Below are 15,753 nucleotides of genomic sequence, written 5' to 3'. Positions count from 1 at the left end.
GTACAGTTTTGACATATTTCTGTATGTACCAGTCTGTATGTACCAGTCTGTTCTAAGTTCAATCTGAATATAAGCAGGTAGCAATGACTACAATTTTCTCCATATTATCACAGCTTATATCTGTCCTTTGCAAAATTCTATGTTCTGTTTGTGATGCTGAGTCTTGTACAGTCACCTTTGTGGACCCGTTCACATCAGTGGAGTTGGAGCTGCGCTGGAAGCCTTGTCCAGCATGTGCCATTGTAAAGAAAAGCCAATTAGCCTTGTTTTCAGTTCACTCAGTTCACACCATTTCACTGCATATAGTACTTTCTTTCAGGGCAGTGTGGTGTGCAGCCGACAACCATGTCACACTGCACTCTGGCTCACAGAACTCAATTACATTTCCATCCAAGTGCAAACCAGCGGCTGTGCATTCAGCTCTAAAGTACACCTGTGCCCAGACTATGGACATGTTTTACATCACTGACCTCTCTAGCTGTAGTCACTGTGAAAAAATTCATCACAAAGATCACAACAAAGACTCTAAAGTTGGATTTAGTCAATTTCTTGCATCTTAAGGCCCCATTCACACTGAGCGACATGGATATTGCGCGTTTTTCAGCGTGATTTTGTGCTGAACGGCTTTGAGCTACATTGCGCGATACTGAGCGACAGTGCACATCTTACATAGCGCGTTTTTTGGGCGGGACTTCGTCGCTGCTACATTTGGCTGTAACCAATCAACAGCAATCTTGATGTGACATCATTCTTTCCATCAATTTTGCAGTGCAAAAGTGACCCTTCTGTTGCGCGATATCGCGTGACCAAGTCGCGCAATATCGCCGATAATGCATGATTTTGTTCAACACCATTGAGTCAATTGGGGCCGAATCGCGCAACATCCGCCGAAAAAAGGGTCCTGTACAAGCGATGAGCTACAGGCGACATTGAGCAATTTTTGGATGGGCTTCCCCAGGAGCCGGCACCAGAGCTCAGCCGATCTGCTGCACAACCTTCCCATCCTTTGTTTCCCTGGCAGGCTCAGACGATCCTCATGCAGACTTATAAATCCACAGTCCTTCGGGTCCTGTAACTCCGGTCTGCCTCCTGCATACCAGTCCGGACACCTCTCCTTCCCTACTCCTCAGCTAGCCTGGATTCAACTATACTCCACATCAGGACGCTCAGAAAAAATTACATGACACACTGCACGCAAAGGCAGCGCGCCACCGCTCCGCGCTGCTTTGCGTGCAGTGTGCCACAGCATTTTTTATTAAATATTTTTTACTTTACTTTTAGGGGCTTCGGGGAAATATTATGGGTCTAAACAGACCCCTGATATTTCTCTTTTAAAATAGAAAAAGAGATTGAGAACACAGAGTCCTCAATCTCTTTTCTGTATCCCCTGTTATCAATGGACAGGAATCCTCTATGAGTGTTCCTTTTCATTGATAACTTGAGAATATGTTTACTATAACCACAGTTATGAATGAACAGGAGTGGATATAGATCACTCCCATTCATTCATAATTGAGGATATATTAACCATACCATATCCTCAATTACCTACAAACACTCAGCAATCACTGATCACTGAGTGTTTGTAGCCTGCCCTCCTCTCTGACACACACTGTCACAGCCCAGCCTCCTGTGACAGCGCAGTGATAGGCCGCCAAGCGGTGTGGGAGGAGAGACACCGGCCGCACACAGAGCTCTTGTCCCGCAGAGCTTGGATGGCTGTCACTTTCTCTCCTCCCCGCTGGGACACAAAGCAGCGCCCAGCGGGGAGGAAAGAAATCACGGATGAGCCGATGTATCGGCAGGAAAATTGCACTTTTGGCATTTAGCCAAAAGTGCCATTTTCAGCTGATATGTTTCGGCGGCCGATATATCGGTGCATCCCTAATAATAATAACTAGGGGCAAATTAATATGTCTCCTTTTACTTGCCGGCACTCTTGACACATGTGAATAGGACATGTGACCATGCACATCACCTCAGCAGAAAAAAATTACATTCCCTGAGATATTGAGAGATTTTGCAGTTAACATATGAGATTTCCCAGCAATCCACTTTGATGTAATCTTCCCAGGATGCATCTCTTAGGCACAGGCTACATCACTAATGCCTAAGAGGACCAGAAAGTGGAAACCGTAACAGTATTTGTAAGTAAAAGATGCAACGCAGCAGTTGAAAATCAAACCAATAGGAAAAAATTGCAGAAAATTCAAAAATGGCTTGGCCAGCTGATTTGAAAAATGTTGCGGAGGGCTTGGCAGCGAAAGGGTTAATGTGCAAAGTCTGGGCACAGGTTCACTTTAAAGAGGACTTATGTCAAATCTATATCTTTCCTTTACATGAAGCCTATAATTCTATCAAATATGTTAAAAGCTGTTTCTAAAGGAAATGTTTCTCTCATGGTTTTTTTTTTTTTTTCCAGAATAGACCTTTTACTAGCTACCTGCAATGGAAATCAAAGCAAGCTTCCAAGGCACGGTTAGCTATGAACTGTATTACCCTCGGCTCTCTTTGTTATTTTGACAAAAAGTTCTGTTCTGGAACTATTTGGTACCACACTTTAATGATTTTTTTCCCTTGAAAGCAACCAACTTGTGAAGCTGCTGCAAAATCTTCTTTTAAAAAAGAAAACCAGACCGAGCTACCGTATCTCCCGAGCAACTGAAAACTTTGATGTTGCTGTTTCAAAACACAGAGTGGTACCTAATGTCAAAAGTGGTAGGATCATTGGGTGCCTTAGATGTTCTTTAGGGTTTCATGATACTGTTGTCCTTTACACGGCCCTCTCTGTGTTATTTTAGTCCCCGTCTCCAATATACACTTTCACCAATATCATTTTGGGTCTGGTACTCCTCATTCATACCGCATGTGATGTTCATTGGTTAATTTGTACTGTACTGTCGTTGTACGTACGTTATTTTACCTGCTGTACAATTGTTCTGAATACCGTATGACATGTTTGTACTCAATACTTTTCAATAAAAATGATATGCAAAAAAAAAAAGGAAGCCATAATGATTAAATCTCTCTCCTGGAGTGACCCCACTCGACCTTTCCTTATCTCTGGCCCCTTAAACTTCAAGCTTTCATTTAAGTCTCTACTTTTCTCTTTACACATTATCTTTCTATTTCAGATTCGTTCCCCTTCCCCTCTTGTTACCCTACTTTTCCTTTATCATCCCCTGGTTCTTAACCCTTTTATTTCTCTCCCGTTTTTGTCTTAGAGTTAGCTTCTGAAAATGTTTGTTTCTGGTTCTTTGGGGATATCCTACACGAAAGCCGGGCTTTTTTTTCCTTGTTAATAGGATCATTTCCTCTATGACCACTTCTGTATGTTGGTCTGGATAAATGGCTGGTTCCTAATACATGGGCCCAGGCGGAGTTGTGTGGGGTAGGGTAACTCACTTTTCAATTAATAAATGGAGGTGGCACTCTGTGTGTTTATGTTTTTTGTTTGCATGATTGACGCGAATCCCTGACCGTATGAGGAGCAGCCCCCCTAAACATTTTACCAGTGTAATATGGCTGAAGGACCACAGAGGCTCTACTAGCGCTGAGGTCAAGGGAGCATATCTAGTAATGACAATCAGTAAGAGATGTGACACAAGGAAGTGCATATTGACAGGTCTGAGTGAAATTGTGTCAGTGTATTGAGGAAGTACATCCTATGGGCATCTTCAATAAGTAAGTTTACAAACTTCTAGATGGACAGGGTTATTATGCGTGGGATAGAACGTATGGAAATTCATGTTTATATTTAGTTTTTGACCACAGATGCCCTTTAACATGTTGACACCTACACCTACACCTACCTAAAACATCTGCTGTGGATGAACTAATGTGGGGAAAATTCTTTAACTCACCTCAGTGAATGGGACCCACTCGTATAGTCTTGTTTTCCAAACTTTTGAGTAATATGCCCCTTTGCTTTTATTAGGTCCATCCAGGTTGGGTAACCTGGGTCAAGGCATTTGAAGTTATTCCAGGATTGTGTCAAGTGAGGAAACAGGCCACTCCACATAGCTAAGAGGAAGAATAATAATAATAATCATTCTGTAAGTAAATCACTAAGTAAAATCTATTCATATAATGACCGCTGTGAAATATTAGAACAGCCCATGATTCAAAATAAACTGGACCATGCAGCCAAAGTTATTCTTGTATAGCATAGAGCAGGTGTAGGCAACCTTGGCACTCCAGCTGAACTAAAACTAAAAAGCTCATCATGCCTTTGCCTCTGGGAGTCCTACCTGTAGCTGTCAGTCTGGTTATGCCTCCTGGGATTTGTAGTTCCACAACAGCTTGAGTGCCGAGGTTTCCTCTCCCTGGCATAGAGATTACCATATAATTAGTAGCATATGTGTATTGCATTGAGTTGTTTCCCACTTATCAGTGCTCATCAGTATTAGTATGATACTGAGTATCAAGCTAAGATATAGTGTTGTGATTGTACAGCAAGAGGTCAGCTTGAAGGTTGCAAAATCTCACCTTTTTAAATACATCCTAACTGCTGCCTTCTTAAAGTGCACCTATTCCCAGACTATGAACATTAAAGTGTATGGTTAGTGAATTATTTTTTTCTGGTTTTGGATAGTGTGGGGAAGAATTAGAACCCCGGTCCAATGTCTACTTCAATCCAGGCCTCCCTAGGAGAGACTCACCCTCACTTCCTGGCCTTCTGACAACATTTAACTAGGCAAGAAGTAAGGGGAATGCTACAACAGGAACACAGACAGAATAAATGGGCTTTTGTCAGCATTGTCCACCTCCACCTCCTCTGCTGCTGCATCAGCTCTGCTCCTCCGGTGCTCTTCCCTGCTGGGAGCCTGCTGCCTGCTGCAGTCTTTGTCCCCTTCAATCCCCGCTGCTCTCCCTGCCTGTAACAACAGACGCAACCAGGATCGGAGGGGACACAGACCGCTGCATCCGGCGCCCAGTCGGGAGGCGAGACCAAGTGTCAGCCACTGTGACTGCATTCCTTGCATGCTCCCTCTGTTACAGCAGCAGTTAAGCTAAGCTTCTGCTGGGGGTAGAGGGGAGAGCACCCAGGGCAAAGCACTGGTGTGCTTTAAAGTGCAACTAAAGCCAAAACTTTTTAAAGTTTTTGAATAGAGTGGAGAGGCAGTAAAAGGCCTGTCAGGTTTTTATTGAAGTCTGTGTTAAGGTGCCCATACACTGCTCGATTCTCGTACGAGAATCGCGGGAAATCCCGCGATCGTACGAGAATCGAGCAGTGTGAACGGAGACGTGCGACCGTTTCTACTGTACGGTCGCACGTCTTCCGTCGAAGCAGCATGTTCGAAAACCAGCCGGGAATCGTATGATTCTCGGCTGGTTAGAACGGTGCTCGGAAGACAAATGCTGAACGGGCCAGTGTGCGCACGCGCACACTGCCCGTTCAGCATTGCGGTCATCGGAAGCCCGCCCCTCAGGGGGGCGGGCTTGCGATGATCGAGAGTGCGATCTGCCTGTCCAAGATAGGCAGATCGTACGTTTTTTTAATCCCTTTACAACCATCGCAAGACTAAGGTCTTGCGATGGTTGTAGAGTGTATGGCCACCTTTAGGGAAATTCAACCTCTCTATTTTTTCTGGTGACCATTAACACTGAAAGTGAAAAAATATGCAACATTTTGGGTTGTCATTAGAACAGGAATAGATTGGAAATCTTCCAATGTGGACATTAGTTCTGCTGACCCTCCTGACCAACAGGGGTAATGGAGGGTTAAAAAAATTACACAGAGGTGATATCCCTCCCTTACTTCATCCAAAACTAACAAAATGTGGCTTCAGTTCTACTTTAAAGTACAGTTTAAATATTATTATAACTAGAAGTTCAGATACATATTCAAAAATCATTTTTACACAGAACTACCATAAAATCTAAATCTTTTCAGAGGCCAGTCTCATGTAATTCCCTGCACAACAGCACTCGGACTAAATAAACATGACAGACAATAACATTGAAATTAAAACAGAACTTCAGCCAAAACCTTTTTTTTGATACAGTGACCCCACTGAGCTTTTATAAATTAAACCAAGGGCAGTAAATCCATATTTGAACAACCCATATCTGTTAAAAAATGCTTAGTGGTAGAAACTGCAGTAAAGTTTGCTACATTTTTTATTTTCTATGTCTGTTGTGTGGTTTTTTGCCTTGTTGTCTTGGTATGTATAATATACATGCCAAGGGCCTATGGCAGTTGTGGTAGGTCACTTTTAGGGCTTGTTACCACAAAATCCAGATCTGCATGAGTTTCTGCATATGCAGTGCTGTGCCTTTTGCCGCATTTTGACACGTTCCGGTCCCATTTTTTGTTTTTAGCCTAAAATGGGCTTTCAGTGCGTTCCAGGATGCATTCATTTTTGATACGTTTGTATGTGTTTTGGTGGGTTCTGTGGTGTGAACTAGAGCCCAAAATACCATTGGAATACATTGGATGCATTTTTGATGCGTTCTGTAAATGCTCTGCTCTGCATCTGCTCCGTACTTGATGTGAACAGCCCTAAAGGACTCAAAACTCGGGGTGCATACAGTATGAAAATTGCACCATTGCTTCAAAGTGGGGCTCAGGCAGTCCCACCGGCATCCCATTGTGCAGTATGGGCTCTTCAATTAACTGTTTACACGTGGCCACATGGCATTATCAGATGCAGGTGGGGAAATGTGTCTAAGCTCAAACTTGGAACACAGTAAAGGTGCCCATACACTGCACGATTATCGTACGATAATCGTATGCGATCGTTTTTTCGTACGATAATCGAGCAGTGTGAACGGAGACGTGCGACCGTTTCTACTGTACGGTCGCACGTCTTCTGTCGAACCAGCATGTTCGAAAACCAGCCGGGAATCGTACGATTCTCGGCTAGTTAGAACGGTGCTCGGAAGATAAATGCTGAACGGGCCGGTGTGCGCACGCGCACACTGCCCGTTCAGCATTGCGGTCATCGGAAGCCCGCCCCTCAGGGGGGCGGGCTTGCGATGATCGAGAGTGCGATCTGCCTGTCCAAGATAGGCAGATCGTACGTTTTTTTAATCCCTTTACAACCATCGCAAGACTAAAGTCTTGCGATGGTTGTAGAGTGTATGGCCACCTTTACAGTCTAAAAACTTTAAACTGCTGGACTTCTTTACTGGGCAGTAAATCCCTATTTGAACAACCCATATTTGTTAAAAAAAAAAAGATGTTTGCTGTTTCCTCTTTCAGTAAAATCTCTTCCAAATTAATTCATCAGTTTTACATATTTTATATTTTACCTGATCGAGATGGGCAGCAAATTGGAGCATTTGTATACGCGTTAAGAAACATAGCTCCATGATGTTTCATGAAGTTTAGATTTGGAAGAGACACCAGATGACTACCCAAAGTATTTGTTAGTCGCCCATCCTGCAATAAAACATAACGATTTATTATTTTACAACATTGACTTTCAGCAACAATATGTCATAGTTACAAGATTATTTAGTGGCCGACAAACCTCTTTTATATCTAGGAAAAAAAATTACAATAGTACTTAAAGATCTCTAGAATACTATTCTATCTACGCATATTAGGCCATAGATGGAATACATTTTCATTTGGACCAGCAAAGACACAATATTTGTAAAAGATTGTAAAATTATAACAATCTTCTAAAAATGAATAAGCCCACTAAAACAAATCTGAAAAGTGTTCCAGAATGTCATTCCTTCTGATTGTACTAGTTATGTAACCAATTTTGCAATGATGTCACAAGGACGCCATAGCCTCTCACTCTCTGCAAGCCTTCTCATTGATAATATCTGTCATTAAAGGAGAACTATGAGATGAGTGATTTCCACTCACCTCATAGTTCTAGCCGACCTGTGACAATGAGACTGTCACAGGTCGGCTCAGTAGATCGGGAGGTGAGCGAACACATACCGGGTTCGCTCACCTCTCGATCCTGTCACGGCTCTCTGCCGTGACAGGGGGAGGCCTGGATTCCCCTCTCCGCGCTCTGATCTGCCAGCGCTGACTGGTGGAACGGACGGGGGAGGGGGCGGGTACAGCCTCTAGATAGGCAGAGCCAGCTGTCACTCACGCAGCTGGGCGGATCCCGTCACATACGTCTGGATTCGCTCCGGCTGCGGCGTCTCAGTATACCGCGAGCTGTAGCTCGCGGTATACTGAGCTTAGGGTAATGGGAGGACGCTAGTTTGTGTCCTCCCGTTACCCTAAGGAGAACTATGGGGAAAAACACTGACCCCATAGTTCTCCTTTAACAATTATCTGACAATAATACATTTTCAATCCATCCCCGTATTACCCCAGGTACCACATAAACACCTTGTTCCCTACTATGCATAAACATGAGGCTGCCAGAGCCATGGCTGAGACACAGACCTTGTGTAATCTACTACTGTCTTTAACAGATAATTACAATGGTTTTATATGGTACAATGGTACAATAAGGTTATATTTAAACAATAATTTTTTGGGCATGCTCTTTTAACACAAGACAGTCAGACCATGTAACTTGGACTCTCTACGTGTTCATTAAAGAATAACTATTCGGAGGCTGCCATTACAAACCTATACTGCCTGGCTCTTAATGGCTTCAATGCTTTCTGAATCACTAACATGTAAAGCGTCAGAATACTTGATCTGCCTACTTGTTCCAAGTCAGTAATTCAGAGAGCACTGAAGTATGTGTATTAACACAACAGCCAGACAACTACATTGTATTTTCAAAAGAAGACATCATAAATTATAGCCTCTGCTTTTAGAAATACTGTCTACAGGTACTCATGATGAGCAGTAAGAAATGCCCAGTGTGGGTGATGACCTCATATTATTGGGCTTTCACAGACAAAAGTTCTTGGGGAAAACACTGAGCCCCACTATCCATGCATGCAGCAAGCCAGCCATGCACGAATCTAAAGATGGATGAACGGTTTTGACATGTCTCACTGTTTTCTGATGTCTATGTTCAGCTTAATGGTGACAGCCTACAGCTGTCACCACTTGTGTCTTCAAGAGGCACCACTAACAATTACCACACAACAATTAATTAACTAACAAGACCTAATTAAAAAAGCTACATAAAACAATGTTATACTATACATTTAGCAAGAAATAGTTATGGACTTTTTCACTAAAATGTAATGAACAACGTATATTAATTATAAAAAGTAACAGATAATAATAATAAATACAGTATATTGCCCATTATTTAAAACTCAAGCAATACCAGCAACTCCATTTGCAAAAATATATTTAATTAACCTCCCTCTATAAAGGAGTATAGAAGTACCATGATAAAGAGAGGAAGGGGAGGACACTGTAGTGTTAATCAGTCCACTTCAGAGGAATGGGTAGGCCATCTTTTTGGTTTCTTTTTTGACAAGAATTCACTATGATCCTTAATTGCACTGTAAGCTTTTGGTTGGAACACCCGCTGCTACTTTCATCCACATACCGTCTGTGTGATACACACCTTATTTTCACTGACAACATGATAGTATCAATTCTCATGGTATTATCAGCTCTGATGGTGATGTCATTATGTCCTTCTGCCTAAACGTGCATTAAAAGGTGACTACAGGCGACATTATAGCGCTAATTCTTATTATGACTTATCAAAAGTGTTGTTATTATGCTGACAATCCCCTCAAACCCAGCAGTTTACAGTTTTTAGATTTTTATTGTGCTCCAAGTTGGAGTTTAGACACACTTCCCCACCTGCATTCCATAATGCCATGAGGCCACATCTAAACAGTTGAAGAGGCCATAGTGCACAATGGGATGCCGTGGGGGCTGCCTGACCCCCACTTAGCAGCAATGGTGCAAATTGCATACTGTATGCACTCTGACTTTTATATCTTTTACAGTGACCTACCACAACTGCCATAGGCCTTGGTATGTATATTATACCAGGTTCTGTTGAGGCAACAAGGCAAAAAGCCACACAACAGACATAGGGGATAACAATATAGCAAACTTTCACAGAAACAATTGCTGCACAAATGACTGGAATCACACGCTGGATAATGTTTATTCCCAAAGTCAAAACATGCTGTAAACACACACAGGCTCCTCCAACTCCAACATGTTTCACCAAATGCATGTAAATAAACAATCACCCTCTATCCATCCATCCTTCTTTAGTCCTCACAAATTGTAAAAGCCAATAGCAGGCTGGCTATTGCACCTGAGCAGAGGAGCGGAACTGAGAGACAACTTTCTCTCTCAGGACCACTCCTCTGCTCAGTGGGTGGGGTTTTAATAGTCAGTCTGCTATGGGCTATTTCAATGTAAAATAGCCAAAAGCAGTCTGGCTAAATCGCTCATGACGATTTCACCTCACCTCTTACGCTCATTAAAACTCTAAAATATAGCATTTCTCCTAGTTTCTGGAAAAGTTACATTGGCCTCTCCAGCAGGGAACACTGACCTCAGTATGAACTTGGCAGAGAGTCTAACCCTTCCTTACTTTACCAAAAACACACTTTAAACACTCTTTTACTTTTATCACTATGTTACAGTGCCTGGCATCCACCTAGTACAGCTAGTTAACCCAAGATTTCTTAACAATAGGCCACTTCAAGCACGCAGTCCTTAACACAACTTTTCTCCTCCATGTTAGCTCAGACCATCTAGGCAGCTTGGCAGAATGTGCTCCCCTGGCATACACTGTAAAAGAGAACTATGGGGTAACTTTTTATCCCATAGTCCTCTTTAGGGTCACAGGAGGATATATACTAACCCAAAACTCTTGACCCAAAACTCAGTATAGAGCGGGCTATTGCCTGCTCTATGCTGAGAACGCCTCAGTGTCAATATCCACCCCACTGGCTGATTGACAGCAGGATCTGCCTATCTAGAGGCAAAGCCAGCTATGCCTGCCCCCTCCACGTCCGTCCCTCCTGTCAACGCTGGAGAAACGGACAGGGGAGGGGGGAATCTCTGGAGGGAGATGATTGTTAAGTGAGTGGATCGTCGGTATGTTTTCACTCACTTCCCAATCAATAGAGCCGACATGTGACAGTTTCAATGTCACACATCGGGTCTAACTATAGGAATGTGTGCAATTCACTCACCCCATAGTTCTTCTTTAAGTCTATTCAGATATCTTAGGCTCCTGAAAACCTAACACAGCCACAGGCACTACCATCTGTTTGTACAATGTCCTTTAGATTTATTAGCAACCAGGGCCAGATTTACTTTTAGACACAGTTATCAGGCACCTTTAGGTGGAAAAGACAAAGAGGCAGCTTTTCCCTGTGTTATTATGGGCACACATTCTTACCTACCATCAGTAGGAACAGTCATCTTATATAAGCTTATTTACACATTATTACAAAATTCGAAGTTTTGTTAGGACCATGAAAATTGGGAAATCATTTGTATAAAATAAATAATCCTTTCAAAGGGGTGTTACTTAAAGTGCCAAAAGTTGTGTGCCTGAGGGCTTGTTCACACCAATTACAGCGCGTTCCAACACGGTTAGCTGCTGAAACGCACTGTATCGCATACTAAACTCTCCCCTGCATTCTGGGGCAGAAGGGGGCTGTCACAATATCTGGAAATCCGTGCCGGATTTTCGCTTTGCTCCCTGGTTCTGGGCTGTCAGCCTATGGTGTCTCTCAAGGCTGCAGCCAATCTGCTTTCCTCCTCCCCTATTTAGGACTTCCTCACTTGTTGCTCTTCGTGCGAGCAACAAGTCTTATGCCTAGTTCCCTACCCCTTGCGGCTCTAACTATCCCTGGGATCTTATTCCCTGCGCTTGCTATTGGATCCTTGTGCCTTTGGCTTCCCTGTACCAGCTGGTATCCCTGTTTGGCGTTATCCCCTGCTTTGCTCCTTGCGCCCCTACTATAGTATTTCAGTGGTTACCTTTTTTAGGGCCTGTTCACACGACGTCCGTTTTCTGTGCTGACCTGATCCGTACGCTCCTGCACTAAAAATGCATCCCAATGTATCCCTATGTGTTTTATGGGCTACTGTTCTCACGCGCGCAGTCCGTTCAGGTTACGACAGAAAAATACTGCATGTCACATTTTGTACAGTCAGGAAACGGTCCGGAAATGCAAAACGTGTCAAAAACGCATCAATAAGCCACTGCACTGCAGCTAACATACTGACAGCCCCACTCCAGCAAAAAAAAAAAAAAAAATTTTTTTTTACTGGAACGCATCAAAAAAGCAGCAAAAACACATAGCACCGCATCTGCAGATCCGCACCTGATCCGGACCTGATCAGGACCTGAAACTCATGTGAACGCACATCTCCTGCTTACTTTTGTATGTTATACCTTCCTGCTCCTAGGTGTGCCTCTAAACTACTTACCCTTCCCAAGTGTCCTTGTTTAGCTACCCTCTTCAGTATACTCTGCTGTTCTGCTGTGCGTTTTGCACCTTTTGCTTGTGACTTTCTCTTTCTCTCATTGTGTGCCACTGTTGCTATCTTCCTCCTCTTGGTTACAAGTTTCTTCCCTACCTGTTGTTTGTTATTAATTAATTTAATTAATTTAATTAATTTTTGCGGTAGGCCCTTGCACTAGATAGTAGTTGGTAAATCTTAAAGATATATTATGCAGATTGTACAATCAGATGAAACGTATGACCAGTGTTACACTATATTGCCAAAAGTATTGGGACGCCCCTGCAAACCTTTGCATTCAGGTGTTCCAATCACCTCCATGGCCACAGGTGTATACAATCAAGCACCTAGGCGTGCAGACGCTTCTACAAACATTTGTGAAAGAATGGGTCGCTCTCAGGAGCTCAGTGAATTCACATGTGGTACCGTGATAGGTTGCCACCTGTGCAATAAGTCCATCCATGATATTTCCTTGCTACTAAATATTCCAAGACATTTTGGACAATTTCATGCTCCCAACTTTGTGGGAACAGTTTGGGGATGGCCCCTTCCTGTTCCAACATGACTGCGCACCAGTGCACCAAGCAAGGTCCATAAAGACATGGATGGGGGAGTTTGGGGTGGAGGAACTTGGCTGGCCTGCACAGAGTACTGACCTCAACCCGATAGAACACCTTTGGGATGAATTAGAGTGGAGACTGTGAGCCAGGCCTTCTCGTCCAACATCAGTACCTGACCCCACAAATGTGCTTCTGGAAGAATGGTCAAACATTCCCATAGACACACTCCTAAGCCTTGTGGACAGCCTCCCCAGAAGAGTTGAAGCTGTTATAGCTGCAAAGGGTGGGCCAACTGAATTATGAACCCTACGGACTAAGACTGGGATGCCATTAAAGTTCATGTACGTGTAAAGGCAGGCGTCCCAATACTTTTGGCAATATTGTGTATATTACCTTATGCAATCTATAAACAGTCCTTTCATATGACATTACTACAGTAGTAATTTAGTGTTGCCATCCCTTTAAGAAACAAAAAGAGTAGATGTGATATTTCATAACACTTACACAGAAATAAATACTTACAAAAGAATCACTCATTACCATAACCACATTATACCCATCACTGCTCTGGATGGGGGGCAGCAGATTCAAGTGCCCTGCTGGCAGAGCGCAGAGGAAGACAACCAGAGGAACACATCTTAAGACCATCAGAGCCATCTCTGGTCACAGGCCAATTCCTGCAGAAGGGAAGGCTGGGTTTCTGGAAATAAATAGCAGAAAGTTTTCACCAGCTCTGACGGATGTTTATGCTGCACTATACATGTAATTAAGAGCGTTGCGTGTTTTTTCAAGTTCCCACTTCCTGGCCAAAGAGATGATGTATCAGTTTTTCTGAACCGTGACTTCACTCACAGCTCTACAGAAGTATACCTACCAGATTATTTCTGCCAGGTTTCTTTAACGACGAATGAGGAGCTAACTTTGTTTTGTTTTTTATATTTTAGCACATTTTGAGGTTACATACACATTTATTTAGCTGCGGATTCAATGAAATTATTGTAGGCACACTGAAAGATACATCTGTTCTGTTACAATGAAACTGCATGATGCACGCAATGCCACATACAGGGTATGCTAAAAATAGACATGGAAGAGTCCGTGGTGCTTTTCCAACAGAATTTCACAATCTCAGCGCAGAGAGTACAGATGTGTCTTTCAGCTTTGTTGTGTTTAATGTGTTGTTTGTGTGAGAGAGTTCTACCGTATTTTTCCGTCTATAAGACGCCCCCATGTATAGGACGCCCCCCACTTTTCTTACCCAAAAATCAGAAATCAATATTTTCCATGCTCTTTTGCATAACTGATTACATCCAGTTTAAATTTTGCAGAGTAAGACAGCCACTTACTGGTACCGGTATTTTTTTTTGTTTTCTGACATTTTTACGGGCTCCCTGTTGCATCTGGGCACTGGCTACACGCTCTCCGCAGCATCAGCTGATGTCAGGTACATAAGGCTCATGATTGGAGGAAACCTGTTAGCATGTCTCTGCAATTGAAAGTTTCACTCCTGCGGCTAGTTTGCAGAGGTATCGGCAGTTTCGCAACCGCGGTTCTCCTCTCGGCCCCCCGTGTATAAGACGCCCCTCCATTTTTAGGTAAATATTTTTAAGAAAAAGTATAGTCTTATACATGAAAAAATACAGTATATTGAAAGCTCAACTCTGGGAATAGCGATGGTCTGGGGCTTGGTGCGAACCCCGAGTTCGCCCAACTCCGCGTAAAACTGTAATCGACACCCCCCTTCCCAGCCCAATCAGCGGCAGAACTTGCGGCAGGAGCATTCCTCACCTCTTTGTGACATACAGTAGCTGCGGGGCAGAGAATGCACTTGCCACAATAGACTGAGCTAGAAGGGGGGATGTCTTGGTCACAGTTTTCAGCAAGCTTAGGTGAACTAACCTTATTCCCTTAGTAAGATCCTCTCATATTAAAGATATAGTTTGGTCAGACCACTCTATGGTCACAATGCACATAACTCACTTACAAGGCTTCAACAAATCGTTCCAATGGAGACTAAATGAATCATTATTAAGCTCAGCGCCACTATGTAATGAGATCAAAGCACACTTAAATAACTACTTTTCGATGAATGCTGGTCCGAATGTGTCTCCAGTCATAGTGTGGGCAGCCCATAAAGCGACCATTCGGGGCATACTTATCGAACAGGCCACCAGAACCAAGAAACATACCACAGAACATATAACAAAACTAGAGAGCAAGCTAAAAACACTTACTGAATTACATAAACAAACTCTCTCGCTCTGCTCCGAAAGATAGAGCGGGTCAGAACGGAACTTAATCTGCTCATGACCACCAGAGCAGAAAAAAGTAGTCGTTGGTCGGCGACCAAGCTGTACACACACAGAGACCACATGGGCTCCCTCTTGGCCTCTAAATTAACACCAAAACCACGGAATCTTCAAATCCCCAAAACTTCGGTGGTCCACATACAATATATCTTGGTTAGGGCGAATTCATTCAATTAAAATGACTTTATTTCCTAAAATACTGTATCTATTTAGGACACTACCAATCCCGATTCAACAGACGGAACTTATTAATTTTCAGAAGTCCATCTCCAAATTTATCTGGGGGGAAAAAAAACAAGAACCTCTCGAAATATCCTCTCCAAACCTAGAAACCAGGGAGGTTTAGGGGTACCAAACTTGCTCTTATACTATAGGGCTGCACAAATCTCACAATTATCATCTATCTACTTCAAGTCACTTGCTCCTGACTGGGTCAAGCTGGAAGTTAGTTCACATAAAGGCCCCTCTATTGAGGCCCTTGCATGGATGAAACCTAAGCAGAGACCAAGGACTCTGGCAGCAATCTTACTACATTCTCTTG

The 15,753-nt window shown here is 43.1% G+C and overlaps 1 protein-coding gene across 3 annotated transcripts in view; it reads right to left on the bottom strand.

Annotated features, from left to right (window-relative positions):
* The window catches only part of ARSK (arylsulfatase family member K), a 41,803-nt gene extending 26,725 nt beyond the window's left edge, over positions 1–15,078 (bottom strand). The window contains exons 1-4 of one of the 3 annotated variants that reach the window (XM_018560530.1): positions 15,069–15,078; positions 13,426–13,556; positions 7,258–7,387; positions 3,864–4,023 (exon numbers count right to left, since the gene is read on the bottom strand). In XM_018560530.1, coding sequence (XP_018416032.1) covers positions 3,864–4,023; positions 7,258–7,387; positions 13,426–13,551 — 416 coding nt within the window. In that variant the 5' untranslated portion in view covers positions 13,552–13,556; positions 15,069–15,078. Of the gene's footprint in view, positions 1–3,863; positions 4,024–7,257; positions 7,388–12,215; positions 12,227–13,425; positions 13,748–15,068 lie in introns of those variants that run through there. The other 2 variants (XM_018560528.1, XM_018560529.1) reach the window with 2 other exon arrangements.
* Positions 15,079–15,753: the final 675 nt, after the last annotated feature.

Source organism: Nanorana parkeri, unplaced genomic scaffold (assembly GCF_000935625.1).
Source record: "Nanorana parkeri isolate BGI_ZX_2015 unplaced genomic scaffold, ASM93562v1 scaffold462, whole genome shotgun sequence".
Taxonomy (NCBI): domain Eukaryota; kingdom Metazoa; phylum Chordata; class Amphibia; order Anura; family Dicroglossidae; genus Nanorana; species Nanorana parkeri.
The sequence above is the reverse complement of the archived record's forward strand: the minus strand, read 5'-3'. Positions and strand labels throughout refer to the sequence as shown.